A 27,957-nucleotide genomic window follows, 5' to 3' on the forward strand; every position below is an offset into this window, starting at 1 on the left:
TCTGACATTGGTGTCATTACTGCCGGTCGTGGTCAAGTTGTTCTAGCTGATATCCTTTTTTTTAAAATAAATATATATTATTCGAATGTGACTTTTTTTATATATCTATCCTTAACCTTTTGAAAATACATTCGTCAGGTCATATCTATATCGTAGATAAATCATTCAAGGCACAGTCATTTCTCGCTTATGATGGTGGTCGCATTACCCATTTGAAATTATTGAAACAAAAAAATATTCTTATCAGTGTTGGAGTAAGAAAAAAAAGAAAATTACCATGGATACTTTTATAGATGATTCAATTAAAACTATTATTCCTTCTTCTAGGAAGAAAATGATGCTCAACATACACCTGCTATCAAAGTTTGGGATTTGGATAATACTAGCGGAAAAAGTACTAGCGATACGATACAACCACACTGCTTAAGAAATATCAAAATTCAACATAGTGAAAAACCATTTCCTATCACAACATTTGCCACGGTAGAAAATATGTCACAAATGGCAGTTGGTCTAGCAAATGGTACTGTCTTATTATATAGGCTAGATCTCATCAAAGATAGAACTCCCAAACCAAAGGTCATTTATGAAGGACAGGAACCGATCACAGGTAAATGAAAAAAAAAAAATATAATGAATTAAGATTTAATGTTTAATATTTGTGTTTTTTTTTTTTTTTTTTTTTTATTTAGGTCTTGGATTTAGAGAACAAACTAAATCAACTATTCTTTTTATGGTCACAACAACAAGTGTCATGTCTTACAATACAACTGCAAGCAAACCTACCGCTGTAAGCAACTTATGTTTATATTATGAATTTATGGCAATAATGAAGCTCATGATGTTATTTAGGTGACATTGGATGAACAAGGATGTGGATTGGGATGTGCAGTGATGACTGATACTCAAGATATGGTGGTTGGAAGAGATGAGGTAACATAAATATTTATATAAAACAATTTACTGGGTGATGATTAATATATGAATTTATTTTGTACTTTGTTCACTAGGCTGTCTATTTATATGATCCAACTGGAAGAGGACCTTGTTTTGCATATGATACACCAAAATCATATTTGACTTGGTTCAAATCACACTATCTCATGATTATTTCTCCACCAGTAACAACATCAACTCAACTTTCAACACCATCTCGTACATCTATTGGTGTCAATACAAATCGAAATAGTGGAACGAATGATCTGACCAAGGTGACAATATTCGATACTGCCAATAAATTTGTAGCTTATGTGGGAACGTTTACTGGAGGTATTCGTGGTGTATTCTGTGAATGGAACTCTCTTTGGGTAGTTGGATTGGATGGAAAGGTAAATAGAAGAAAAGGAAAAAAAAAAAAAAAAGATCGAAAATAATGGTAAAGAGATCTTATATACTGATGTATTTTATTTTTATTTTTTTTTATCATTTGTTACAAGTTATACCGCCTGGATGAAAAGGATACCCCAACCAAACTTGAAATTCTATTCAAATTGAATCTTTATGTTTTGGCAATCAATCTCGCACATATGCAGAAATACGATGATGCAAGTATTGCAGATATTTTCAAGAAATATGGTGATCATTTATACTCGTAAGTAAGTTATCAGCATCCGTTTCGATCACACTTATTCCTTCTTTTTTTAAAATTTAGACGCGCAAACTATGATGGAGCAATCGATCAGTATATCAGAACCATTGGTCAATTGGAGCCTTCTTATGTGATTCGAAAAGTAAAAACTTTATAGATGAACAAATATGAGGGAAAAAGTCTTAAATAGTCTTTTTATTATTATTATTATTATTATTCTAGTTTTTAGATGCTCAACGTATTTATAACTTGACTAACTATCTCCAAGAACTTCATGCCAAAGGACTTGCCAATGCTGATCATACTACTCTGTTATTGAATTGCTACACAAAATTGAAGGATGTCTCTCGATTGGATCAATTCATCAAGGTATAGAGCTACTTGGATGAATTAAAATAGGAATGATTTTCTCAATAGGTTTTTTTTTTCTATGTTTTTCCTTAGACGGATGCTGATTTGAACTTTGATTTGGAAACTGCTATCAATGTATGTCGTCAAGCTGGTTACTATGAACATGCTGTTTACCTTGCCAAAAAATTCCATGAACATGATTTGTAAGTTGACTTTTATCCATGTTTATTATTTTGGGACATGAAATGAAAATGAGATTATGTCTTGACTATATCATCTTTTTTTTTCCACATTTAGATACCTTGATATTGTCATTGAAGATATGAGGGATTATGATACAGCACTTCATTATATCAGACATTTGGGTCCTCACGAGGTAATCATTAATGATCTAAAATAAAAATATAGAGACACATTTGATTTTATACTTTTTTAATTTCATCATTATTTAACAGGCTGACAAGAATCTCCAAAAATACAGCAAGACGTTACTCAGTCATCAACCTGATCAAACTACCCAATTACTTGTCGAACTATGCACTGGGACTTTACCATTGGCATCTGCACCATCTACTACACCAAATGGTCGATCTATCTCACCTATTGGCACTTCATCCACCAAATCACCAACTCCATCCGTTAAAAACAGTAATGCACTAGCACACTTACCCTTTGCCGAAGGTTCTCCAGCAATGGCATCACCTCGTCAGCATCATCAACGGACCAGTAGTGGACTACAATCGGGACTTAGTTATAATCCTCCTTCACCTCGTACCTTCATGCCATCATTTGTGGATAGACCTGATTGTCTTGCTGTTTTTCTGGAACGAATATTAGAAACTCGATGGGGTGGAATCAATACTCATCATCATCAGCAGCAACGGTCGCATGAACGATCATCCAGCGATGATATAACCAAGACAACAGCAAATGGACTTGGATCTACCTTATCTCAGCATGTACAAGAAGAACGAAAAGCGATCTGGAATACGTTACTGGAATTGTATCTGATGGATGAACAGCCACATCCAACAACTTCGACAAGTCCTGTTAGTTCACCTCGACCTAAGCATGCACAGTTAGAACAACTCAAACGATCCAAGGAGTTCAAGCTCAAGGCATTGGCTTTACTCAAGGATGAAACAGTACAATATGATACCAATCAAGCTCTAGTCTTATGTCAACTGAAAAAATTTGATGAAGGAATTGTTTATCTATATGAAAAGACGGAGATGTATACTGATATACTTCGATTCTGGATGGAAAAGCAAGAAACTGATAGAGTCATTGAAGGTGTACGCAAATATGGGTATGACGATTCTTTTTTTTTTTTTTAAACAAAGGAAAAAAAAAAAAGCAACTGACTAATTAATTATTATTATTATTAATATTACTATTATTTTATAGACCCAAGGATCCTTCATTGTATCCAATGGTGCTCACATACTTTTCATCTACTCCTGAAATTCTATCAAAATCAACATCAGAACTTCTTTCTGTCTTACGCCATATCGATGAACAAGACCTTTTGCCCCCAATTCAAGTCATTCAAGCCCTGTCTCGTAGTAACGTTGCTACCATTGGATTATTGAAAAGCTATATTGGACGAAAAATCCAAAATGAACGCAAAGAATTACAACAGGTAAAAAAAAAAAAAAAAAAAAAGACCTCTCAGATTTTATGAATCGCTTTTCTCATACTTTTATTTATAGAACAAAGAACTAATCCAGAGTTACCGTGAAGAAACTGAAAAGCGACGCAAGGAAATCGAAGAATTGAAAACTAGGTAACAAAAAAAAAAAAAAAGAATTATCTTCTTTATGAGATATATTTTATTTATTCATATCATTTATTTTTAGTGCTCGTATTTTCCAAGTTCAGAAATGTACAGGATGTGAAGGAATGCTTGATTTACCTGCTGTACATTTTCTCTGTCGTCATTCATATCATCAAAGGTAATATTTTAAAAAGAATTGTATTGAAAAAGAAAAAAATGATCTCTTATTTGTATTTGCTATGATAGATGTCTTGGTGAAAATGACAACGAATGCCCACAATGTTCAGTTCAACATCGAATGATATCAGAAATACGACATGCGCAAGAAGCTAGTGCTGATCGACATGATCTTTTCTTTGATCAGGTAAATTTTGATTTTATAGTAATAAACAATAATATCAAATTACTCATTCATTTCTTATTAATTATAGTTGGATAACGAAGATGATGGATTTTCAGTGATTGCTGATTATTTTTCAAAAAACACCATGGCGTTTGCCAAGTTGATTGATTAGATTAGATATTATTTATACTTATTGCTCCATTTAAACACATATAATAAAAACTTTTATATATATGTCTTATTGTTTATTTCTACTTTGCGCATGGGGAAGTACATAAAAAATGGGTCATTGTATACCATCTCTTTTTTTTTTTTTTTTTATGCATGACCTAGGGCGGTGTCTTTAAATTTTCATTGTTTCTTGATGTTTTTTTTTTCTTTATTCTTTCTTTTCTCTCTCTTTTTTTTTTTTTTTTCTTTTCCTTCTATTACATTGATACATTATTATTATTATCTCTATTATATTAATATCAATTTCTTATTCACATGCGGACCAATGAGGATGAAACTTGGGATGATCTGGATATAAAAGACAATAGTTTTTTGTATCATACTAGTAGAGGGATTTATTCTTATTACCCTGACAAGGATCTCGCCCGTGCTTGCCAAAGATTACTTAGTCCTTCTATTTCTGATGACGACGATACTGTTTCCACTACAACAAGTATATTCTCTGACAAGTTTTCTGTTGACGAACAAGACCTTTCATTCTCTGATTTCCAACATTCACCTGAACCTTCTTCTTCCACCTCCTCATACGTTGGATTACCCATTCCTCAACAACAAGCATCGACTATTCATTCAGTTTCTTCAAGACAACCCAACAACAACAACAAACTATCTGAATTACTAAAGGGATATGATGGACCTGGCACAATCACTCGTTTGGGTCATCCTGGCGGACGCGTTCATACTGACAATGGAGACTGGACTGAAGATTTGGACCTACCTACTGCTTTGAAACTACCTTCAGCTAACTCACCAAGTAAAAACAGCAATGAATCAACCCGAAATCAAGCTACCTCTTCTTTGGACGATGATGGCGATGACGATCCATTTGCAGACCTTTTAGATGATACCGATAACAACGAATCCACTGGACAAACTACAACTGGAAAGAAAAGTGTCCGTTTTGATGACCGATCTTTAGCCACCACCAACAAATCATCATCATCAACATCCTTATACCAACCTGCATGGAAAGAGGAAGAGGACGATGAAGGATTTGACGATATTGATATTCCCAAGAATATTGGTTCGCTCACCATCAAATCTCAACATAATCAACCTACGATCAACACCATGGGTAGCAACAGCAATACATCCAAGAAAAAACCAACTTTGATGACACCTCTTCCTTCAGCAATTCAAAAACATCTAATTCAATTCAAAGAAAAGGACGAGGATGATTTCATGAATGGATTGGATATAAAGGACGGTGATATATTCAAAACAATAACAAGCTCCAAGAAAGAAAAGCAAACGATTGAAAGCAAGTTACCACGACCAAAGCAATACCAACACAAGTTACCTCCTTCTTCATTTAACTCTTCCTGTTCTTCGTCCTCCCCGGCATCAAACAAGAAAGTTGCTTACGAAAATAGACTCAATCGACTGACCGCTCCGACTTATGCATCAAGACAACGTGGTACAAACAATACTTCAACACCAACAACCCCCACTACATCCTCATCCACATTACGCTCCCGACAAAGCAATACACATTTACACCATGATTATACTGCAACATCTACCAAAACTCCCACCACTCCTCGACCCACTTTTTCCAGACGTCCATATTCTACTAACAATAACAGTAGCAATACTAACAAAAAATCAAAAGGAACAGTGACCTTCTTACGTTCTGGTGATGGCTCAACTTTGATAACACGACCTAGATCTGCACATCGCATTATTTACGGAAATGGATCTGAATTGGATCATTTGGACGATTTGGCTGATTGGAAAAGACCTAGTTTTACTTCAAGAATTACCACTGCTCCATCAACAGGTAATATACTCTTTTTTTACTGGATCACGAACTGATTTTTTTTTTTTTTTTTTGTTTAGGCGGCAAGCGAAGTGCGTTCCTTGACCAACCAGTTAACAAGAAACCAGAACCTTCTAAACCATGGAGATGCAATATGGTAAAAGAGCCAGAATCATACCAAATCATAAGCTGACATTCTTATTTATTTATTTTTTCTTCTTTCTATTAGTCAAAACGCAAGATGACATTAATCAAGCCGAACGAAAGAAATGTGGCAAAAGGTAAGCTTTTTTTTTTTATTATTATTACTGTTATTATCATTCTTGTTTTACAATCAATCCACACCACTCACATAGTCTAACCCTTCATATATATATATATATATAATAGAAATCAACGATATGAAATACGATGAACGTGAAAAACGATGGCAAGGCAATGAACAAGCGATCCAATCATTTGATGCACCAGCAAAACGACGTCCTGCTTTGGTGAAAAGCATGACACAATCACGAACGGCGAAATCAACAATGGCAATGGTGGTAGGCAATATGACATTTGATCATCAACGGATGACCTGGACTACCCGAAATAGCGCGGATGAAGAAAATGTTTTGGCTCACATTGCTGATTTGACCGACAATATTGAACAACAGCAACAGAAGCGTCCATCCTTAACAACATCTATCAGCACTACTGAAGATTTCTCTAAGACGATATTACCAGCAACAAGCATCCACAATACACGCCATCATTCATCCGCCATACATTCTGATGACAACATTCGTTTAGATAACAGCAACAATTCCTTTCCTTCTTCTACCTCTTCTTCTTCTTCTTCCTCCTCGTTGTTGGCACCAGTGACAAGATCCTTATCATCAACTTGTATAACCAATACAATACCCTCTCCTACTGAAACAACAACAACGGCATTCAAGCACTCTTCTTTACATTATCGTCATGATCATCACTCTTCAGTAACTAGTTTATCTGGAACATCGGAATTCAATCTGCCTGTGGATATACAACGAGCAATGCGCGATCAAGAAGAAGATCATAATACCTTTTTACAAGCTTGGCCATTACGTAATGAATGTGAAATGACTACCACCAGTTTTGGACATGATGTACCTCAGCATACCTATATCCTATATTGATAGTTATTTAGTTAATAGAATATTATTATTTTTCACTCCTTTTTTTTTTATTGAAATAAAAAACGATAAATATCATTATTATTTTTTTGTACAGTTTTATTTTGGTATATAAAAATGATGAGGGGGGGATCAATGTACAACAGATAATAAACTAAACTATAATAAAAAAAAAAAAATAAAAAAAAAGAGTATCATATCTATTCCTTGTGTTTGATTTCGCTGTAATTTCGAATACGGCGTGATCGATATTGCCGTACTTTCTGATATCGGTAAATAAGACTTCCAACATCCTAAAATACAAGAAAAAAAAAAAGAATTAGTCTCTTGTTAACATTGATTTTTTTTTTTTTTTTTTTTTTTTTTTTTTTACCTTGATAACAACGAAGAGACATCCACCAATGATATTTCGATGAAAAGGTTCAGGAAGACGATCACGGATCCATTTGACTTGAGATAAACATCTATTTGATATATATATATATATATAAAAAGATGGAAATACATCAATTCAAATGAAGAATATCTTTCCCTTTTTTTTTTTTTTTTTTGATGAATGACTTACAATCCAGAAAGACTACCAATGACAGGCCATAAGAAAGTGCCCATAAAGAGACCAGCAACACTTGGAGGACCACGTCCCAAAAGAATATCCAGTTCAGTACTACGTTCAGTAGGACTTGGTTGTTGTTCAATCATGGTGGTAGGATCATTATCTATACGATTCACAGTCTGATTATCAATGACCACCACTCGACTGTTGTTGCTATGTTGTCGTCGATGTTGATCCTGTTGTTGTTGACGTTGCACCCCTTTCAATGATAATTGCCGAGAAATCAGGCTTTGAGCAGCGTAGTAAAGATTATTATAAAGTAATCGGACCCATGGAAGAATACCCAAGGTAGCAAGTGGAGTAGGTGGCCAGGTGAATTGGAGATGAGGTAATGTCGAAACACTGGAAGACGAGGCAAAAGGAAATGTTGATAAGAAGGGTGAAGAAGGATGATTTCCATGGGAGGACGCAGCTGACATGCGCAGGAATAGAAAAGCCGCAAAAGGTAAAGTCGAATCAGCCCATCGAGAACGAGTTGATAACAAAGCCAAAGGAATAGAAGGAAGTCCTACCCAAGAACGCCATGTCCAAGAAGCTGGTGAGCCTAAAAGTCTTTCCCCTTCACGAGTACCAAATAAAAGAAGAACAGAGAAAGCACCATATGTTGTTGTTACTACAAGAAGTGAAAGCCCAAGACCAAGTGAGGTAATATATGGCGTGACAGTATGTACCGTTTCATCAACCATGCCAAGAAAAGACAAGATCCAATTGGCATTTTCATATAAGGAATAAGCTGAAGCACATTGAGGACAATGAACCTATCATAACATTGAGATGAGTATTAAAAAAAAAAAAAAAAAAAAAAAAAAAAAAAAAAAAAAGTTCCTTACGATTTTTCTAGGTGAGCCCTTTTGGTTCTCAGTAATCCAATCCAATAAACATTTTTCATGTGCAACTAAGGAGCAAGGACAAGGTGATACCCAAGTTCCTTCAGAATCAGCATCTTCTCCATAACAAATCCAACATCGTCGATCTTCTTCGTCTTCAAAGTTGTTATTACTAGTTGAGGCTAGGGTAGTTGCTGGTAGAGTTGTTCTTGAGGCATCTTGGTCATATCCCGATGTTGATAAGGAGTTTCCTGAAGTGGATAAGTTTAATGGTCGAGTTGAAGTTCTTGAAGCGAGTATAGTTGAGGAAGAAGAAGAAGAAGTAGATTCATCACTACTTGAAGAATCATTATCATCGTTGCTATTATCAAGGCTGTGTAAAGTAGAAAGTCTAGGTTCATTCAAAAGAATATGAGAAGGAGGGGAGGTACTATTGTATTGAACGGTATCTCCGGAAGGATATGTATATCTTCCTGTATTGTTACCAACAATTGAAGACGAAGGACAACGAAAATGAGCCATATCAAATAAAATAAAATAAAATAAAATAAAAACAGTGAGAAAAAAAAAAAGAATGTTGAAATAGAATCATGCTGAGTCTTGCCTATTTATTGGCAAATGAGCAAAACTCCGTGACTTCGATCCCATCACTGACACTCCACTTGTTTTATTCATTTGAGCTCCCATTTTCGATACTCTTTTCTTTTTTTTTTTCTTCCCTTTTTTTTTCATTACTGTATCTAGTCATCCTTCATTGGAAATACGAGTTAGTTCTTTTTGACTTTGGAAGGTATACATCTGATAAAAACAATAAAGACTTTATTATATACGTTGTATTTTATTTATTTTATTTTATTTTATTTTATTTTTTGTGAATTGATCAATTTCTTCCTTTGCTAGTAAAAAAGAAAGAAGGTATCCATCGTATACTGACAAACTCGCGACTATAAAACAACGATTTAACGACTTGGAGAACGAATAGACTTTATTGATTAGTTTATCCTTTTATATATATATATATCAATTCTTCCCTTCAGTCTTTCCTTCTCACTTCCGTATATACAACCTATACACCGCATACATCTATAATCTATCCTTTTTTTTTTATCGTTTCTTATTCTTCTTCTTCTTATTATTATTATTTAACTTACACGCTTTTTTTCTTATTACTATCATTATCATTACTTTATATACATACTTTTTATATATACATATATTCAACACATATCATGTTTTTCCTTGTAAGTAGCATGAACATCCAAATCAAAACTGACCTAACAATGATTTGAATCAATCTCACTCACTAATTTTCTTTATTTATTTATTTATATATGATGAATAATCTTTACCGAAACAATTCTCTTATACACGAACGTATATATATATATATATATATATATTATATTCGAGTAGAAAGAATTATCACATACAATCACTCTTCATCCTTCGTATTTTGGACCCAACATGCAAACACAACTGAAGGACAAACTATATGCGGATGTAGAAGGTACTTGCTCGGGGCGGTTTGGATATATTATCACGGTGGTATCATTGATGAACATTAGCAAAGGCAAGGTATTACCAGGATCTGGATTGGCTGAATTCCGTGTCAAATATCAAGCCATCGTATTCAAACCATACAAAGGTGAAGTACTGGATGCTGTAATTACCACTGTTAATAAGGTAAAATTCATTATTATTATTATTATTATTATTATTACCATATTTTTTTTTTATATATCGATTTAAACTGAATTTGATATGGATGATTTTTCTTATATTAGATGGGATTCTTTGCCGATGTTGGACCATTACAAGTGTTTGTTTCTAGTCATGTAAGTCTATATGGATCGATGATACAATAGATATATTAATCTCCCTCTTTTTTTTTTTCTAAATAGCTCATACCAAATGACATGCGATATGATCCTAATAGTACTCCACCATGTTATGCGTCTGATGATCAGGTATATCGATAATTCTAATGATCTGATACATTATACTAATTCTCATTTCTTCTTTATTTATCTACCTAGGTGATACATAAAGATGCACAAGTACGAATCAAATTGGTGGGGACACGTATTGATGCTACTGAAATTGTAAGCTATTATCATATTGTGGCATTTGGTTATACTAATATTTGAAAATCCATTTTCATTTCTAATAGTTCGCCATTGGAACAATCAAGGAAGATTATTTGGGTGTGATCTCATCTTGAAAAAAAAAAAGAAGTATTTTTTAGAATAGAACTTTAGTTTGTTAGGATTTGTGTTATATCTACTGTTTTCAAAGATGTCATTTTGATCTCATTGCATGAAAGATGGTAACTTTTTTTTTCTTTCTTTTTATCTTTTTTTTTCTTTTTTTTTTCTTTCCTTCTACACAATACAATTGAATAATAATAAAACATGATGGATGGATTGATTAATTAATGATGGGATTTTATTGTAATATAAACAAAGAATGAGAGTAAACGATGTGATATATAAAAAAAATTGTATTTGTATATTGATGGGAAGTATAAAGTCGGTAGAGAGAGCATGGAGGGGAAAATCGTGTGTATACGTGTGTGTGAGTGTGAACAAATAAATGTATAAGGGATCTATCCAGTAAAAGAAAAGTTTGTTCTTGGTCGACCTGTTCTTCCCTTCTTGTCCGTAGAAGTTGACGATGATTTCTTTCTTGATGTTGATGATCCAGAATCCATTTCATCTTCAGGTAAAGTATCGCCACCCGCACTAAATAATCGATCTACAGTATATGGACTTTGCGCTGGTGTTGATTCTTTGGATGATTGTTGTTTTCTATTCCTCTTTGTTGGTCGTGGTGAATCTTTCCGTTCGTCGTTATCTTTCTTGTTGTTATCTTCTTCTATCGCCTTTCGTTTAAGTTGCTGTGCTAATTTACTATCCATTTCTATAAATAAAAAAGAAAAAAAATATATATATTGGTTCTTTTTTTTCCTTTTTGTAGCTTTTATTATTAGTTTTACCTTCATCATCCAATAAGAGAGAAACAATTTCACGAGGTTTAAAGTCGACTTGTTTGAATTCACCACCAGAAATCACTACCTTTTGAATTTCATCCTTTTGTTTTGCTCGCATCAAGATTCGTTCTTCAATTGTATTTTTGGTTAATAATCGGTATACCGTCACTTGTTTTGTTTGGCCCAATCGATGTGCACGATCCATAGCTTGTTGATCCACAGTTGGATTCCAATCGCTGTCATAAAAGATCACAGTATCTGCTGCTGTCAAGTTGATACCAAGCCCACCTGCACGTGTACTGAGTAAAAAGATGAAGATTTCTGGTCGTGTCTGCCAATCCTGTACCATGTCTCGACGATCTGAGATTTTTGATGATCCATCTAATCGTAGATATTTATATTGTTTGTAGGCGATATACTCTTCCATCAAATCAATCATACGTGTCATTTGGAAATAAATCAAACATCGATGTCCTTCCGCCTTGAGTTGTTCTAATAATTTATCCAGACGTGCTAATTTCCCAGAATCTAAAATAAGATCACGCATAGCTATATTAAAAAAAAAAAAAAAAAAAAAGGTTAATATTAATAAAAATGTATATCATGAAATATGAAAGAAATTCATACCTGGTACTTTCATTTGAGAATAACCATAACCAGATGAAGGAATTGTAATGATACCTTGACCATCAGATTTTCGAATCACTTGCTGTAATGCAATCATTTCTTCAGGTTCATTTCTATCCATGTATTGTGGTGTTCCAAGTAACGATGAGATGATATTGGTGTTGAATAATATCGAATGTTGTTCCCTTTCAAAGGATGCATCAGAGCAGACAATATCAATGGGTACCGATCGAGCACTTGGGAAATAGTTGTTGCCAAACTTTTTGTTCAAGTATATCATTTTATCTCCAATATGGGTCAGTTCATCCATAGCACTACCTGAAGTGATAATCAATGGGTCGGTAGGTGTGGTGGTATCAGTTATTAAGAATTTGGCGTATGTATTGATAGGAGCATCCGGATAACTATAAGGATATTTTTTGTGTATATAGAATATGAATAAACATCCTTTTTTTTTTCTTTTTTTTTGATATACCTGTATGATTCTTCAGTTTTGTAAAATCGTCTTCGCGCACGTTGATCCCTTTGAGATAAATGTACAAGCCATCGAGATATTAAAGAATGTTTGAACAAATAACTTGCTTCATGAGGACTGGTATCAATGAATCGTAAGAATGAGAATGCAGTATCTAAAAAAAAAAAAAAAAAAAAAAAAAAAAAAAAAAAATGATAAAGAAACAAATTAAACTTTTCTGAAAATCACACTCGATATAACATCATCAAACTAACCTTGATCATTGGATGACATGGATTGATGGATATAATCACTGTCCCAAATATTCAAGAGATTGTCAAGATAGCGAGTAGAGAAACCAGCATTGGATTGAGGTCCAGGTACTTTTAGCATGCCACCGTTTCGATATACTTGTCTTGGAAGATAATATTTGATTTTGTTTCTTGTAGAATAAGAGTATTCCAAATATTGTTCCTTGTTGAGAGGTCCACTTTCCCCAAATTCACAGAAAGCAAAAGGTGATTCTACATCGGCACGTTCAAAGAGCTCAGGATGATTACATACCTAATACAAATATATATATATCATCAATCAAATGTTCTTCAATCTTCTTTTTTTTTTTTTTGGTATGATTTACCTTTCTAAACTGCATGACTAGATTCATCAAGCTATCCATACTTTCAACATCACCCAAAGATGTTGCTTTTTCCAATAATTCAGAAATAGATATCTTTTCTTTCAGACCTCTATAAAGTTGTTTCTGTCGAGCTGTCAGATCACAATAAAGTTCCACTTCAATCTTTTCACCCAATTCGTGTTGTACATTTCGTTTTATACGTCTTAACATGAATGGTTTCAGAATCATATGTAATCTTCGTAGTTGATGTTCGTTCAGAGTTCCTTTGTTTTCAGCATGACTTTCGATATCCTTGGAGAACCATTCACTAAATTCTTCGTGAGAATCAAACAGCGTTGGCATAATAAAATGAAGTAAAGCCCAAAGTTCTAAGCAATAGAAAAGAGACTAAGTATCAACATTCCCAATTTAAAAGCATATATTTATTTCTTCTTTTCTTACCTTGCATGCTGTTTTGAATAGGTGTACCAGTAAGTAGTAATCGGTTTCGACAGTGGAATCCAAGTAGCATTTTCCATCTTGCACTAGATGAACTCTTGATCGCTTGTGCTTCATCCAAAACCATATATTGCCATTTGACCCGTTGAAAATAACTAACATCTGTCAATACCTGTCAAAAAAAAAAAAAGTCAATCAATCCATTAATTGATATATACATCATTCTTCTAAGAACACTTACTAATTGATAACTTGTAATGACAATATGGAAAGGAGCGTCACGACCATATAATTGCTTTCTTGTCCAAGATTGTCGTAGGATTTTTCGTTCCTTTGGATTACCCCAATATGGAAGTGCTTTGAAAGAAGGAACAAATTTTGAAATTTCTTGTTGCCAATTGTGAAGAGTAGAAGCAGGAGCAATCACAAGAAAAGGACCCCAAATGTTGTGAACTTCAGCTAAATATGCCATTAATGATATAGATTGTACAGTCTATAATGAAGAAATACAATGAGTTCTCGTTTTCTTTTTTCCTTTTTCTCTTTTTTTCTTTGGTATTACCTTTCCGAGACCCATTTCATCGGCCAGAATTCCATTAATTCCTTGATCATACAAATTGGCCAACCAGTTTAACCCCTTGAGTTGATAACTTTTCAATTGACACATAAGAATACTAGGTTGTTTGACCTCAGGTCCTGATCCCATACTTGAAGGTTCTTGGAAATTCATCGTATCCACTATTTGATCATATAAAAGAAAAAAAATTGAGGAAAACAATGTTTCTAATCTAATGATGGTTTGAAACTTACATTGATCTTGCATATTCAAGTCACCATTGGCATCCATTCGTCGTTGTTTGGCCCCTTCATCGAAAGCTTTAGTTCGTTCCCTTTGTTTGGCTAATGCATTTTGAGCACTGATACGAGCATGTTCCTTGAGTTTTTCTTCATCATCTATTCAATATATATATATTAATATCCAAATCATATTTTCAACTTGTTTTATCTAACCTTCGTCGAAATCCAATTCTTCCATGGATCCATCATTTGCAGTGATGTCAATATCCATAGATTCATGACCATTGTTAGTATCCATAGTTGTCAAATCATCTTGTTGGCCCATCGTATCTTCATCTTCAGTCACATCCTTGTTGATTTTTCGTCCAATGAAATGGCTGTAGAGTTCAGTTTGGGTAATTAAAAAGTTCAACTTTCTTGCTTGTCGTTGAGCTTCACGGCGTTCTTCTTCTTGTCTTAATCGTTCCAAGGCTTCACGTTCAGCTTTCTTGCGTAGTTCTCTTTCTTCTTTTTCATTCTTTTTCCAAAAGATCAACATCTATTGTTTTTTTTAAAAAAAAAAAAAAAGATGGATGAGTGATCATTTTCATCCTACTATCTTGTATAAATACTTACTTCTTTTTGTGCTCGTTTTGCTTTCAATTGAATGTCCTTTGTTGCTCTTCCACCTTTAGTAGCTGCACGTTTTGCTTCTTTTTGACAATACTGAGCCAGTTTTTTGCAATTACCAGCCCTTGTTGCTTGCACTCTGGTAATAATACGAGCCATCTAAAATATATATAAAAAAAAAAAATGAAATCAGTTGGAAGAGAATAATAGTAATAATAATCATAAATCAGATGTTTCTTACTCTGGGAATATCAGTGCGTGCAATGTCCAACCAAATACGTTTCCTTTCAGCATCCATTTTTCGTTCCGAGATCAATCCCACCTTTCGAGGATCCATAAAGTCAGATGTATGTAATGCTATACCTTCAGAAGAGTCACTTGATGCATCTTCGTCTTCAAAATGTCGATGTCGATGATGTAATTTCTTTGATGACGATGATCCTTGTTTTAAAATGCGAATAAGCCCATGATGACGCCTGACCTTGAATCGATCCTTTTCTTGTTTGACTTTGTGTAAGAGAGCTGACGGGATTTCCAATCCACCACGAAGTTTCCATGTATCGGTGCCATAACGTTTTTCGTACAATTGCTCTAAATGATCCTTCATTTTCTTTTGTCGTCGCTAAATGAATATAAATAATAAATAATATATTAATATAGACGCTTTCCACGAATATCAAAAAAAAAAAAAGTATTTATTACCATTCTTTTGTTTTCATAGGCATCAATGGCAACTTTTTTCCTTCGATGAACGCTTAACATATATTCGACCATGATATTCTTATGTAGTTCCAATAGTTCCTTGTCATCATCGTCGTCATCATTGATAACATCATCATCGTCGCCGTCATTGTTGTCATCTTCATCATCACCATTGACATCGCTTTCGTTATCGTCTGATAGTTGTTGATGTAGTCGTGATTTACGTTTCGATGATTTCCATTTCAATACAGCCTTTCTGATGCTAGGATCGTCCTTTTCGCTAAGATCATCCATAAAAGAGTCATCACTGGTTACCCGATGCATACGTTCACGACGATGATGTCCAGCATCTGACTTTTTGTTGTCATGAAGATGTTGTGAATTTGATACATTTTCGTTCCCAAGAAGAGCTAAAAATATAAATACATTTATATATGAGATTAGTTCCCTTTTTTATTTTCTACTGATGATATTTATATATAGCTATTACCATCAGTTGACTTTGTTCGATCATGATGGTTGATCAGTGCGATGTCTTCAGATTCTGTATCTGAATTCGTTGTAACGTTGGTAGTGATGTCGTTGTCTTGAGTACCGTTATTGAGTAAGCTTTGAATTCCATTTCGAGTAGCAGAGGATGGAGCGTTTGTATCAGTCGTTGTATGAGACGGTGATGATGGTTGATGTGGTTGATGTGTGCCTATGGGTTCAAAATACACTTGTTCTTCAGTTCCACCAAAATTGTCACTGGGACCCATTGCAGTTGTTGTTGCTGTTGTTGATGATGGATGAGATAAAAGCTGTGAAATGGACATTATAGGTGAGACAGAGTTTGTATGTTCATGATAACTTCTGCTTCCAGTAGGAGACATCTATAACAGTAGAAGAAAGAAAGGTAAGTTTACTTACATTAATCAACAATGGTAATAAACTTTATTTTTGGTTTACCTGTTGTCTATCTTGTTTGGTACTGGTATTGTTGTTGCTGTTATTGCGAATAGGGTCGTAAGGAGTGGTGTGAGATGACGTGGAAGCGTTCGGTGAAAGGTATCCTCTTTGATGCAGAGAGTAGTTATTATCTTGAGGAGAGTAAATTGTACTATTTGTAGTCTTAAAAAAGAATGACAAGCAAGAGAAGATTGGATTAACATCATATCGGCAGTTTTTTTATATATATATTTATTTATTTTATGATTGACTTCTTACTTGATTATAATGATTTTCAGGTTGTTCTTCAGAATATTCAGATTTGAAAGAATAGTCTAATAAAGGAGGAGATTGTTGTTGTTGTGTATATGGGCGATCAGTTGAGTAAGATGATTGCGCGTTGAATGGACTAGAAGAAGGATGTCTATTGTATGGATCCCAACGTTCAGGAGAAGAGGAATGCATATCCATAGAAGGTAGATGTTGGTCAGAGGAGGATAGTTGATAATCCAATTGCTGCTGCTGCTGCTGCTGTTGTTGTTGTTGTTGTTGTTGCTGATAGTATTGTGAGTTATGTCTGCGATCCGTAGGTGAAGAGTGAACTTGTCGATGAGGAGATTGATTCGGTCGCTCAAACGACATTGTGAAAAAGACTTTCAAAAAAAAAAATAGAACTATGAGATGAATTGAATGAAAAAAAGAGGAAAGAGGAAACAAGTCTACCGTGGTTTTAATTATTTTTTTTTTTTTTTTGTGCAGTCCACGTTATCAAACGGGGAAAAGCTTCTCCCACTCCCTTTTCAACCAAAGTCACTTTCACTTTGTAACGCCGCATAATAACTTAATGGAAACATCAAAAATCATAATTTTTGATTCATCTTACAAGAAGATAGAAAATTAATCATCCTATTTTACTTATATGTCAATATTAAGAGTATTTATTAAAAAACAAGAACATAATAATAGTTTTTTTTTTTTTTATAATTATCATTTCTATTTCTCTGATCAATAGCTTTGATTCAATTAAAAAAGAAGACTGATTTGTCCACAACGCTGATTATTGCAATCATCATACCTCCAAAGAACTCGGAAGTCCGATCGACTGCCCAGTGTTGTGTGTTTTTTCTTTATTCTGAGTGTCTTCATTGGTCAATTCGTCTACTGAAAAAGAGCAGAAGTAACAACTAAAAAAATTCAAACACAGTCAAAACATAAAGTTCTGTCAATTGTCATCTTTTTTCAGCCATCTTTCGCCTCTAGTTATAGATCATCAAGTTGTGGTACAAATTGGTTTCAGTTCATTTTGTGGAATGAAAATTTATGATAATCACAATCCCTTTTTTTTTTCCTTAAATATATATTATAAGAAAAAAAGTTGTCACTATATTTACAAGAGTGAATATAAAAAACCCCCCCCCCATTTTATTCTTTCTTTGATGGTTACCATGAGAAATCAGGGGCAATATGTATATATATATTACTTTTGTTTGTTTTTATATTGTGTAACCAATGTTTGGCTCATTCAGCGATCATTTATTTTATCAAAAAGGAATGATTTGTAAGCTCAATACTAACAACGGCTTTAACCTCGGTTCATACCTTAGATAATAATTTTATGTATTTCTAAAAAAAAAATAAATTTTATCTTTAAAAATAAAAACAATAGAAAACAGATGATCATAAAATTGAGATATAAATAAATTATAGCTACAGGAAGAAAGAAAAAAAAGAATTTTGTTTTTTAATCAATATTAATAAATGCTCTGGCGCTCCGCTGGAGCTTTTCGAAATCAAAGATTTGTGTAGACTCTAGATTTTCTTTGGAAGGTGTGGACTATAGATTTGTTTGGAAAGTGTGGATTATAGTTTGTTTTTTTTTTTTTTGAAAAAGTATGGACTATTGATTTGACGAAAAGATGTGGATTATACATTTGATTGGAAGATGTTGACTATTGGTTTGATGGAAAGGTGTGGATTTTTTTTTTAGGAAGGTGTGAACTATTGATTTGATGGAAAGATGTGGACTACAGATTATCTTTTTAGAGGGTGTTTTCATTAATCATCAATCATCATCACTAACATCGTCAAGAGGAGGAGAAAATAATTTATTGTTTTATTGGATATTGAATATATATATTATAAAAAAAAAACTATAGAAGGACGTCGCGATATACAATATTGGCAGTTTGTCGTTGAGAATTGCGAACTGGTTGTGAGGTTGCCACTCGAAGATTTGACGGATCTCTTGATCGTGAGAGAGCTACATACAGTTGTCCATGGGCAAACACTTGATCTTTCAGATACACACCTACATAGTCCAGTGATTGTCCTTGACTCTTGTGGATGGTCATTGCAAATGCTGGTCGTACAGGGAATTGTCGCCTTCCAAGTTCTTTTGCTCCGCTGATAACCACTTGAAGATTCCCAATCGGTTCGTCACGATCTTGATCTACTGCTGTCATGAATTTAATGGCGTAATGGTTGTTGTCATGGATGATTTTTTGAAGAAGTTGGACGGTTTCAGGCTTCAAATGAGAGATCAAATTCGTTCGTCGTTGCAATTGTTCAAAGGCGTCATGGAAGTAAATCTATCGTAGAGAAAAAAAAAAAAAAAAAAAAAAAAAAGAGGTTAGTGGATGATGATTTGATTTAAAAATATTAAATTTATATACTTGCCTGAGAAAAATTGGATTGTTGATAGTTGTTTGATCGTAAAGCACCAATACAGTGGTAAATGGTTCCATTAATTCTGAATGTTGTTGGTCTGTTGCTACCTTGCCAAAGAAGACTTTGATCTACATTTGCCACGGTGGACGCAAAGGCAAACAAAGTATTGTATGATCGAATGTTGGTGTGGAAATCCGCAATCGTTTCATTTGTGGTTCTGTCACCAAGTAACATGGAAAGCATTTCTTCTGGAGGTGGTGTTGGAAGTGGGAGGTTGATTTTACCATTTGAACAACATAAGCTGAATTGCAGACGGGTTGATGTTGCTGATTGAAGTCGTTCCTCGATACACATTAACGCTCCGGATGTCGAACAGATAGTTTCAAATGGAGGGAGTAGATGCCGGTGATAGTTGGGACCTTGATCGTCGCGAACATAGGAACCAAAGACAGATTCTGGGACAAATGAGATAGAAGAAGCAGCTTGATTGTACTGTGCGCCTAGACGCTCGTTGATGATGTTTAATTTGTTGAAAGGACATGACCTGTTATGTGCACTTGAATGACCTCTACGACCACAGCGAGAGCAAATGAGAGAAGAGCTGACGCGCTGGTTGGAATCTCCATGTAGTTGATGAGAACCTTGATGTACTTGACAATCTTCATATCTTCGCCGAGTACTTCTGTTTAAAGGACAGTCGTAATGGGTTGTTCGAGAATGAGTGTCAGATCCGCACCTGCATAAATTGACGCTACTGTTATGCGCAGTTGGCTGTTTGTTTTGATTGAGTGGACATTCATAATGGCTTGTTCGAAGATGAGTGGTAGATCCGCACCTACAATGACGAATTGATCTGTTCATTCAAGGAATATGAAAGGATATATGAAAAAGAGAAAAGCTAAAAAAAAAAAAAAAAAAAAAAAAAAAAAAAAAAGGAAAAGGAGAGGGAAAAAAAAAAAAAAAAGAGGGAAGAAAAAAAAAAAAAGAGGGAAGAAAAAAAAAAAAAGCTCAGGCCAAATAGTCTCAGACGACTATTTTTTTTTTTTTTTTTTTTTGTGTGGTGTGAACATAAGCACTCTTTTTCGTGTGGATGATTGTTTTTTTATTTTTTTGGATGGATGATTATTTTTGTTGAAAAGATGTGGACAATAGATTTGACATGAAGATGTAGACTATAGATCTTTTTTTTTGGAAGGAGTGCTAATCTTTAGTTTTTCATATTTTTTTTCATATATTAACAAGAACAGGATTAAAATTAATCTTGCAACTTATCTAAATAATCACCTTTTAAAATCAATAAAAAATAAATTTTTAACTATTTTATTAATAAGTAATAAGATTTGATAAATAATATAATATTAAAGATTGAATATTCAATTTTAATAATAATATTTGTAAAAATATGTTCCAGGTGGTGTAGCTGCCTTTCGTACCATATCTGTCGCTTGAAGTGAAATTTGATTTACAGCATTTGCAGTAGACATTTTCTTGTTTAGTATTTGTTGTGCACGTTCAAGAATTCTTTTTTCTTCATTAGCTTTTTGTTCAGGTGTAAGAGGTGATGGTAACAATATGTTAGGTATATCATATTTAAAATATTTTTTCATTTCTTTTTGCCATTTAGGTGAATCAGTTTTCAAGAAATATAATTGGTATTGATGAAAACCTTTTCTTGTTAATCCATCTTGTGTTAATTCACAACCAGTAGCCTCAAGTGCAACGGATAATTCTTGTTCTGCTTTTACTGGTTCTTCAATATAATTCATGTAATTGGTAAGTTTTTGATACGTTAAAATTCCTTGATAATCATAATCAAAGAAATTATAAATTGAATTTATAAGATTATACAAATTTTCTGATTCAGTACCATCAGGATTAATTAAAGGTTTGTCAAAAAGTTGTAATTGTATTGGTATGTATTGATTTCTTATATCTTGACCATTTGGAATATTATATTGTTGATGTTGATATATTGGAAATTGATTTGTAAGAGAATTAGAACACATAGGACAAAATAACCATGTATGTAATACTTCAAATGAGCATTTAAAACATTTTTTTTGTGAATTCATATTTTCTTATTTTTAAAATTTCAAATAATAAGAAAAAAATAATAGAATTGTTTCCCTTGTTTTTAAAAAGAAAAAAAAAATCGAACAATCAGCGTCTACGGTAATGCTGGAGTTTTAATATTTTTTATTAGAATTTATGACTAAGATGTTCTTTTTGAGAAAAGGTGTAGTGACTGTTGCTTTAATCTTACAAATCAATTCTTCCGGACTTCACATCTTCAACAAGAAAAAAAAAAAGGGAAAAAAATTTAAAAAAGATTGAATCTCCACTTGTTCATTATTTTCTCTTTTTTCTTTTCTTTTTTTTTTTTTTTTTTTCTTCTTCTTCTTCAAAAGAAGGAATTCACAATGCCAGCACAACAAGTACCACATACCATGGGTTTACCTGACTTTAAACAAATGGTGCTTTATACTGGGAATGTCATGCGTACAAGACTTATCAATCGAACAAAAGCACACCAAAAGATGTCAAATACAGAGGTAATATATATATATATATATATATATATATAGGGTTGTTTATTATATGATTTTAGATATTCAATTTCTTTTTTTTTTTTGATTATTTTATTAGCTTATAGATGCTATTGATGATACTATCAAGACTTCTTTACAAGGTCAAGATGCTCCATCTTTTCGATATTTCTCAGATGAATCTTTATTGGAAGTTCCTGATCTCCGACACAACAGTATTATTTCCATTGATGATCGTGATGAAGTAGAAGTGACAGGTAAGATATGGGATTATATATATATATATATTCAGAATATAGTTTCTGATAACATCTTTTTTTTCTTTTAGCCAAACTCTTTTCTACCAATGGTACTTTATACCCTACTGATGTTGATAACTCTATCTTATTATTACAAAGACTTTTGGGTGTATCATCAATTGATTCCTTCGTTTTATCCTCATCGTCACCAATCACTGCTAATAAGACATGGAAGTCTTTGGAAAATTACTATACTCAAGGTGTCATCAATAAATTGGGTGTCTCGGATCTTTCGGAACAAGAGTTGATCAGTGTATTGGATAATCCGGAATTTGAAGTGAAACCATCTATGAATCAAGTTAATTACAGTTGTTGTGATATTCCTGCATCTATGATCAAACTAGCAAAACAATATGGTGTTGATTTGGTATATACACTGGATTCCAAAGGTAAAAAAAAAAAAAAAAAAAAAGGATATATGTTTGATTTATAACATTTCGACTAAGTAAAAGTTTTTTTTTTTCCTTTAATTTAAGATATCTTGACGAAACAAGAACTGACTCAAATATTACAAACAACTGGTGTTATCAATACAAAAAAATCTATGTCTCCACGATGGGTACTCAAATATGATGTATTTGTAAAGAATCGTAGTGTGGTAGCTGATAAAGGATATATTATCACTGGTGACATAGAAATCTCACCCTCTTCATGATGTAATTTTTTTTTTTTGTACCTTTATCTACTCTATATATTTTACTGTTTTATCTTCGTCCCATATAATCATATTTTATATACACTCTATTCAATTACACTTCATGAACAACTAGTCAGTTTTTATTTATTTATAATTTTTTTTTCATCTTTACATATACATTCAAATAAATATCATCATACCATCATTACTATTTTTTTCTATATACTGTATCAATTTTTATGCGGGGAATCAATATGATCTTTTTTTTTTCTTTTTTCTTTTTTTTTTTTTTTTTTTTGTTCTTTTACTACTTTTTTTTTATATTTTTTTTTTTTTATTTCCATCATTATAAATATCAGTGTTCATGATACAGGCCTTGTTATCAACAAGTAGTTGTTATCGCTCTATGCATGTTGCTTTTCGTGGTACTAATACTCGCTCTCTCTTAAAGACTTATACCACTAAAGGTACGTTTCATTACCCCTTATTAAAGTCCTTTTACTTACTATGATCTATTTTTCTATTTTAGCTCTATCTTCTGGTGATCAACTTCATGGTTATCTCGTTCAACAGGTACATATATATATAAACGTTTACCAGGAATACTTAATACTCATTTTATCATTACTTGAATTTTGTTCACAATGATAAATATTACAGGTACAAAAAGTAGAAGAACTCGAACTCACTGCTATTCTTCTGGAACATCAACAAACTGGAGCACAACATCTTCATATCGATCGTAACGATGCTAATAACGTCTTTGCTGTTGGATTCCATACACCTGTCAAAAACAGTACCGGAGTGGCGCATGTTTTGGTAAGTACATCATTAACCAATTATAACTACAAAAGGAACTCCTGTTTACTTCTTTTCATACATACATATATATAGGAACATACTACACTTTGTGGTAGTCATAGATATCCTGTACGTGATCCTTTTTTCAAAATGCTGAATCGAAGTCTAGCTACCTATATGAATGCTTTGACTGGTAGGTTAAAAATTTTCCATTTTTATCTTTATTTTGATCTGACCCTTTTTCTTTCTTACTTCTTTTATTTATATAATTCAGGTAGTGACTATACGGTGTATCCTTTTGCTACGACTAACGCTGTGGATTACAAAAATCTAGAAGGGGTTTATATGGATGCTGTATTCCATCCATTACTATCAGAATTGGACTATAAGCAGGAAGGATGGAGATTAGAACATGATGATTTGACAGGTAAAATAATGAAAAAAAAAAAAAAAAAAGATATCGAAACTATCCAAACTCGTCATGATGATTCTTACTTTTTGATAGATTTGTCAAGTCCTATCAATTTCAAAGGTGTTGTATATAATGAAATGAAAGGAAGAATTGTAAGTGAAAGATCAAAAGGAAATAAATTCAGAACTATTTCTTGAATATAATCGCTAATTTATATATACGTATATTTATAGTCTGATCCTGGATACCTCTTTTATAAGCAATCTCAACAATCCATGTACCCAGGAACGACATATGAAAATGCAAGTGGTGGTGATCCTACATTTATCACTGATCTTACCTACCAAGATCTTCTCGATTTCCATAAGACTCATTATCATCCAAGCAACGCAAAATTTTATACTTATGGTAAATTTATTCCAAATTAATGTTATCTTTACTTATTTATGAAACTTATTCTAGGCAACTTCTCATTGGAGGACCATTTGGCAACGATTCGTACTAAATTAAACGGCTTTGGCAAATCTGAAATACCTTTTGTGAACAAGATTCCTGATAGATGGGCAAAACCAAGAAAAGTAGTATCAAATTGCGCTTTGGATCCAAGTAAGTAAAAATAAGACGAAGAAATAAAAAAAAAAAAAAAGGAATAACAAATGACTTACTCTTTTTTCTTTTTTGACAGTGGTGCCTGTTGATCGACAAACGCGGTTATCTTACTCCTTCTTGACCAATGACATTCATGTAAATTAATTAGTTAAACGATCTTATTTATCCTAAAAAGAAACGATCTCTTATTTCACTTTGCTTTGATAGGATTCATTTGAAACATTCTCTATGCGAGTATTATCAACTCTATTGTTGGAAGGTCATAGCTCACCCATGTATGAAGCGTTGATTGATTCTCATCTTGGTACATCGTTCTCCTCAAATACTGGCTATAATCGAAACACAAGGTAAAATGAAGATAAATGAGAGAGAAAAATCTGGGTTCACAACCTAATCATATCTTTTGTAACATTAGAATTAGTAATTTAACTATTGGGTTACAAGGTGTCAAGACGCAAGATGTTGATCAGGTAAATACACCATGAATGTTTCGCAAACATTTGAAAAATAAATAAATAAATAAGTATTTATGATTATAATCTTATTTCTTTTTTTTTTTTTTAATAGGTGGAAACTAGAATTAAACAAGTTTTAGAAAAGGCCAGGATGGATGGATTCGATTCTAGAAGAATTGAAGCAACACTTCATCAAATGGAATTGGGTTCTAAGCACGTAAATATTCTTATTGTTGTATATGCCAAGCAACAAGGGGGAAAGGGGACAAAAGAAAAAGGAGGAAGAATAAAGGGAATTCGATAATTGATCTCTTTATTATTTTTAGAAAACTTCAAAGTTTGGATTGACAATTATGCATTGGATTACATCGGGATGGTTCAATGGTGCGGACCCTATTGATCTACTACATATTAATAAGGTAAGTCAGTGTTATTACAATATTTATCCCGCTCCCCCCCTGAATACAACGTTCCTTCACTAATCGCACTTTTACTTGTTTTGTCTTAGTACATTGCCCGTTTAAGACAAGAACTTCAAAAAGGCCCATATTTTGAATCTCTTATTGACAAATATTTGCTCAGAAACACTCATGTTTTGACATATATCATGCATCCGGATGCATCCTTCAACACTGTTACCGCCAACGAAGAAAAGGATCGACTAGCGAGGAAAATACAACAAGAGGAGAAGCAACAACAACAACAACTGATGGAACAAGCTCAACAATTGGAAAAAAAGCAGAACATAATAGATGATGTATCTTGTTTGCCTACTCTTCGTATCGATGATATTCCCTTGAAACAACCAAAGATCGTGGTGGAACATACTGGTCTATGCAATACTCCCATCCAATGGCGGACAACGTCTACCAATGGTATCACCTATTTCCGGGCCATCTGTACTCTACCTCCTCTTATGGATGATTTGAAGCAATATGTGCCTCTGTTTTGTGATGTAAATGATTTATATACATATATATATCATATATCTGATAGTTTATTCTTTGTTTTTAGGCATTACATTCTCTTGGAACGAAATCTCAAAGCATGGCTGAATTAGATGATGAAATTCGATTATATACTGGTGGATTGGGATTCTCTGCAACTACATCAACTAATCATTCAGGTAAAGAAGAGTGTCGATAGTAAAACAAAAAAAAAGAGAATATCTTTTATGCAGCACAGACATATTTACTATTTGTTGTTATTTATTGTCATTTTAAACCTTATATAGATATTAACGCTATGGAAGAAGGCATCATGTTCTATGGCAACTGTTTGGATCGAAATATAGAAAAGATGTACGATTTGACTAGACGATTGATTAGAGAAACAAATTTTGACAACATACCCAAACTTAGGTCCTTGATTAGACGTGTATGTAGTTGCAATATAAAAAAAAAAAAAAAAAAAAAAGAATACTAATTAGGAAAAAATTATATATGTATAGAATGCATCGTATCTGAACAACTCAATAGTGAATTCAGGTCATATGTACGCCAAAACGTATGCATCTGCTACACTGACACCTTCTTCTGCAAGCAATGAACTACTTTCTGGTATCACTCAAATCAAGTTTATGAATCAATTGGCAGCGAAAAGTGATGATGATCTTTTGGACGTGATAGAACATCTCAAGCAGATTGCTACATTGGCTATTCATCAAACTTCGTTACGTGTGGCTGTGACATGTGGGGAAGAAGCAATTAATGACAATATGAAGTATCTATCTGGATTGATTACTGGACTACCTGAAAATGCAGATATCAAATTTAGCAAGGAAATAGAACATGTAAGTTGTAAATAGTTGACAATAAGACCGAAATTAGTCGTAATCTCTATTGTTGATTTCTGCATCTTTTTATTGATTACATATGTATATTTGTAGACGACACAATTCGATCCAACATTCAAGAAAACGTTCATTGGAATCCCATCTCAGGTGGATTTCTCAGCCAAGTCATTACGTGGTGTACCATATACACATATCGATAGTGCCAAACTGCAAATTCTGTGTTCATTATTGACAAGCCGATACTTACATCGTGAAATTCGGGAAAAAAATGGAGCTTATGGTGGTGGAGCAATCTATGGTGCATTAACAGGATTATTGACGTTTTATTCTTATCGGGACCCCAAATCAAATACGACAGTGGAAACTTATAACAAAGCAATGGATTGGGTACGAAGATATACATTTACTGATCAAGATTTAACTGAAGCCAAACTATCCCTTTTTCAACAAGTGGATGCACCCGTCAATGTGTCTATGGAAGGAATGCCTCAATTTATCAGTGGACTTTCGGACAACATGCGACAAATGTAAGACTTTATTTTTTTTTTTTTTGGCATAATGACAAACCCTGATTCATCCTACTACTATCTTTTTTTTTTTTTTTTAATTTAGTCGACGTGAACAACTTTTATCGGTGACTCAAAATGATATTAAGGATGTTGCTGAACAATATTTGAATCAAGCATATGGAATCACAATCCTTGGAGATGAAAAGAAATCGGGCAAGGATTTACCCAGTGACTGGAAGATCCATATACCGTAATCAATAGTATAGAATTAGAATTTTTTTTTATTATACATTATTGTTATTAATAATAAAAAAAAAACGCTCATATATGTGTATATATATAAAAATCTGTCTGTTTGTCATTATTACTGGCGACATTTATTTATTTCAAGATTTATTTATAC

At 33.3% G+C, this 27,957-nt stretch overlaps 10 protein-coding genes across 10 annotated transcripts; 6 read left to right on the top strand and 4 right to left on the bottom strand.

Annotated features, from left to right (window-relative positions):
- Positions 1-492: 492 nt before the first annotated feature.
- BX664DRAFT_364524 (uncharacterized protein) lies at positions 493-3,729 on the top strand (the record flags this gene model as incomplete). The annotated part of the gene is made up of 12 exons (XM_051548426.1): positions 493-610; positions 693-790; positions 853-933; positions 1,011-1,328; positions 1,437-1,591; positions 1,652-1,730; positions 1,811-1,957; positions 2,033-2,142; positions 2,237-2,315; positions 2,395-3,248; positions 3,347-3,581; positions 3,652-3,729. The coding sequence occupies 12 exons, from the start codon at positions 493-495 to the stop codon at positions 3,727-3,729; spliced, it is 2,352 nt and encodes a 783-aa protein (XP_051401030.1).
- BX664DRAFT_90195 (uncharacterized protein) lies at positions 3,610-4,293 on the top strand. The gene is made up of 4 exons (XM_051549788.1): positions 3,610-3,725; positions 3,799-3,894; positions 3,963-4,080; positions 4,148-4,293. The coding sequence occupies exons 2-4, from the start codon at positions 3,842-3,844 to the stop codon at positions 4,229-4,231; spliced, it is 255 nt and encodes an 84-aa protein (XP_051401031.1). The 5' UTR covers positions 3,610-3,725; positions 3,799-3,841; the 3' UTR covers positions 4,232-4,293.
- A 187-nt stretch (positions 4,294-4,480) lies between these two features.
- On the top strand, positions 4,481-7,270 carry BX664DRAFT_357110 (uncharacterized protein). Its single transcript, XM_051547930.1, has 4 exons — positions 4,481-6,070; positions 6,130-6,206; positions 6,279-6,330; positions 6,440-7,270. Exons 1-4 carry the CDS (start codon positions 4,546-4,548, stop codon positions 7,204-7,206), a joined length of 2,421 nt encoding a protein of 806 aa, XP_051401032.1. The 5' UTR covers positions 4,481-4,545; the 3' UTR covers positions 7,207-7,270.
- Positions 7,257-9,213, bottom strand: BX664DRAFT_327633 (uncharacterized protein). The gene is made up of 4 exons (XM_051544448.1): positions 8,647-9,213; positions 7,769-8,574; positions 7,577-7,667; positions 7,257-7,496 (listed from the first exon to the last, which is right to left on the bottom strand). The coding sequence occupies exons 1-4, from the start codon at positions 9,163-9,165 to the stop codon at positions 7,404-7,406; spliced, it is 1,509 nt and encodes a 502-aa protein (XP_051401033.1). The 5' UTR covers positions 9,166-9,213; the 3' UTR covers positions 7,257-7,403.
- A 536-nt stretch (positions 9,214-9,749) lies between these two features.
- Positions 9,750-11,077, top strand: BX664DRAFT_90283 (RNA polymerase Rpb7). The gene is made up of 6 exons (XM_051549789.1): positions 9,750-9,884; positions 10,057-10,326; positions 10,428-10,478; positions 10,545-10,610; positions 10,680-10,745; positions 10,814-11,077. The coding sequence occupies exons 1-6, from the start codon at positions 9,873-9,875 to the stop codon at positions 10,862-10,864; spliced, it is 516 nt and encodes a 171-aa protein (XP_051401034.1). The 5' UTR covers positions 9,750-9,872; the 3' UTR covers positions 10,865-11,077.
- A 1-nt stretch (position 11,078) lies between these two features.
- BX664DRAFT_371436 (SNF2 family N-terminal domain-containing protein) lies at positions 11,079-16,014 on the bottom strand. The gene is made up of 14 exons (XM_051548652.1): positions 15,898-16,014; positions 15,574-15,817; positions 15,202-15,326; positions 14,800-15,124; positions 14,599-14,742; positions 14,351-14,526; positions 14,030-14,281; positions 13,792-13,960; positions 13,351-13,718; positions 12,989-13,277; positions 12,735-12,888; positions 12,260-12,663; positions 11,639-12,181; positions 11,079-11,562 (listed from the first exon to the last, which is right to left on the bottom strand). The coding sequence occupies exons 1-14, from the start codon at positions 15,967-15,969 to the stop codon at positions 11,249-11,251; spliced, it is 3,579 nt and encodes a 1,192-aa protein (XP_051401035.1). The 5' UTR covers positions 15,970-16,014; the 3' UTR covers positions 11,079-11,248.
- A 3,411-nt stretch (positions 16,015-19,425) lies between these two features.
- BX664DRAFT_90356 (uncharacterized protein) lies at positions 19,426-20,399 on the bottom strand. Its single transcript, XM_051549790.1, has one exon. The coding sequence runs from the start codon at positions 20,350-20,352 to the stop codon at positions 19,489-19,491; it is 864 nt and encodes a 287-aa protein (XP_051401036.1). The 5' UTR covers positions 20,353-20,399; the 3' UTR covers positions 19,426-19,488.
- A 377-nt stretch (positions 20,400-20,776) lies between these two features.
- Positions 20,777-21,649, bottom strand: BX664DRAFT_327643 (uncharacterized protein). The gene has a single exon (XM_051544449.1). The coding sequence runs from the start codon at positions 21,561-21,563 to the stop codon at positions 20,871-20,873; it is 693 nt and encodes a 230-aa protein (XP_051401037.1). The 5' UTR covers positions 21,564-21,649; the 3' UTR covers positions 20,777-20,870.
- Positions 21,650-21,872: 223 nt separating this feature from the next.
- On the top strand, positions 21,873-23,188 carry BX664DRAFT_327645 (uncharacterized protein). Its single transcript, XM_051544450.1, has 4 exons — positions 21,873-22,043; positions 22,138-22,294; positions 22,366-22,725; positions 22,813-23,188. Exons 1-4 carry the CDS (start codon positions 21,912-21,914, stop codon positions 22,989-22,991), a joined length of 828 nt encoding a protein of 275 aa, XP_051401038.1. The 5' UTR covers positions 21,873-21,911; the 3' UTR covers positions 22,992-23,188.
- Positions 23,189-23,300: 112 nt separating this feature from the next.
- BX664DRAFT_327647 (peptidase M16C associated-domain-containing protein) lies at positions 23,301-27,900 on the top strand. Its single transcript, XM_051544451.1, has 19 exons — positions 23,301-23,440; positions 23,503-23,546; positions 23,634-23,792; positions 23,868-23,967; positions 24,049-24,201; positions 24,280-24,338; positions 24,420-24,594; positions 24,649-24,792; positions 24,872-24,930; positions 25,003-25,142; positions 25,211-25,265; positions 25,363-25,467; positions 25,577-25,669; positions 25,759-26,205; positions 26,265-26,376; positions 26,485-26,627; positions 26,701-27,042; positions 27,139-27,572; positions 27,658-27,900. Exons 1-19 carry the CDS (start codon positions 23,338-23,340, stop codon positions 27,806-27,808), a joined length of 3,018 nt encoding a protein of 1,005 aa, XP_051401039.1. The 5' UTR covers positions 23,301-23,337; the 3' UTR covers positions 27,809-27,900.
- Positions 27,901-27,957: the final 57 nt, after the last annotated feature.

This window comes from Halteromyces radiatus (assembly GCF_025201355.1).
Source record: "Halteromyces radiatus strain CBS 162.75 chromosome Unknown BX664scaffold_3, whole genome shotgun sequence".
In the NCBI taxonomy this organism is placed as follows: Eukaryota; Fungi; Mucoromycota; class Mucoromycetes; order Mucorales; family Cunninghamellaceae; genus Halteromyces; species Halteromyces radiatus.

Coding starts and splice junctions, on each gene's coding strand:
- BX664DRAFT_90195 (XM_051549788.1), top strand. CDS start 3,842: ATGCTTGATTTACCTGCTGTACATTTTCTCTGTCGTCATTCATATCAT. Junction 3,895..3,962: donor CGTCATTCATATCATCAAAG/GTAATATTTTAA, acceptor TTGCTATGATAG/ATGTCTTGGTGAAAATGACA. Junction 4,081..4,147: donor ATGATCTTTTCTTTGATCAG/GTAAATTTTGAT, acceptor TATTAATTATAG/TTGGATAACGAAGATGATGG.
- BX664DRAFT_357110 (XM_051547930.1), top strand. CDS start 4,546: ATGCGGACCAATGAGGATGAAACTTGGGATGATCTGGATATAAAAGAC. Junction 6,071..6,129: donor TACCACTGCTCCATCAACAG/GTAATATACTCT, acceptor TTTTTTGTTTAG/GCGGCAAGCGAAGTGCGTTC. Junction 6,331..6,439: donor CGAAAGAAATGTGGCAAAAG/GTAAGCTTTTTT, acceptor TATATATAATAG/AAATCAACGATATGAAATAC.
- BX664DRAFT_327633 (XM_051544448.1), bottom strand. CDS start 9,165: ATGGCTCATTTTCGTTGTCCTTCGTCTTCAATTGTTGGTAACAATACA. Junction 7,668..7,768: donor ATTGGTAGTCTTTCTGGATT/GTAAGTCATTCA, acceptor TATATCAAATAG/ATGTTTATCTCAAGTCAAAT. Junction 7,497..7,576: donor GTCTCTTCGTTGTTATCAAG/GTAAAAAAAAAA, acceptor CTTGTATTTTAG/GATGTTGGAAGTCTTATTTA.
- BX664DRAFT_90283 (XM_051549789.1), top strand. Junction 10,611..10,679: donor GTTATGCGTCTGATGATCAG/GTATATCGATAA, acceptor TTATCTACCTAG/GTGATACATAAAGATGCACA. Junction 10,746..10,813: donor GTATTGATGCTACTGAAATT/GTAAGCTATTAT, acceptor CATTTCTAATAG/TTCGCCATTGGAACAATCAA.
- BX664DRAFT_371436 (XM_051548652.1), bottom strand. CDS start 15,969: ATGGTCGAATATATGTTAAGCGTTCATCGAAGGAAAAAAGTTGCCATT. Junction 14,743..14,799: donor AGAATTGGATTTCGACGAAG/GTTAGATAAAAC, acceptor TATATTGAATAG/ATGATGAAGAAAAACTCAAG. Junction 13,719..13,791: donor TATTCAAAACAGCATGCAAG/GTAAGAAAAGAA, acceptor TCTATTGCTTAG/AACTTTGGGCTTTACTTCAT.
- BX664DRAFT_90356 (XM_051549790.1), bottom strand. CDS start 20,352: ATGAACAGATCAATTCGTCATTGTAGGTGCGGATCTACCACTCATCTT.
- BX664DRAFT_327643 (XM_051544449.1), bottom strand. CDS start 21,563: ATGAATTCACAAAAAAAATGTTTTAAATGCTCATTTGAAGTATTACAT.
- BX664DRAFT_327645 (XM_051544450.1), top strand. CDS start 21,912: ATGCCAGCACAACAAGTACCACATACCATGGGTTTACCTGACTTTAAA. Junction 22,044..22,137: donor AAAAGATGTCAAATACAGAG/GTAATATATATA, acceptor TTATTTTATTAG/CTTATAGATGCTATTGATGA. Junction 22,295..22,365: donor TGATGAAGTAGAAGTGACAG/GTAAGATATGGG, acceptor TTTTTCTTTTAG/CCAAACTCTTTTCTACCAAT.
- BX664DRAFT_327647 (XM_051544451.1), top strand. CDS start 23,338: ATGATACAGGCCTTGTTATCAACAAGTAGTTGTTATCGCTCTATGCAT. Junction 23,968..24,048: donor CTATATGAATGCTTTGACTG/GTAGGTTAAAAA, acceptor TATATAATTCAG/GTAGTGACTATACGGTGTAT. Junction 25,143..25,210: donor GGCTATAATCGAAACACAAG/GTAAAATGAAGA, acceptor TTGTAACATTAG/AATTAGTAATTTAACTATTG.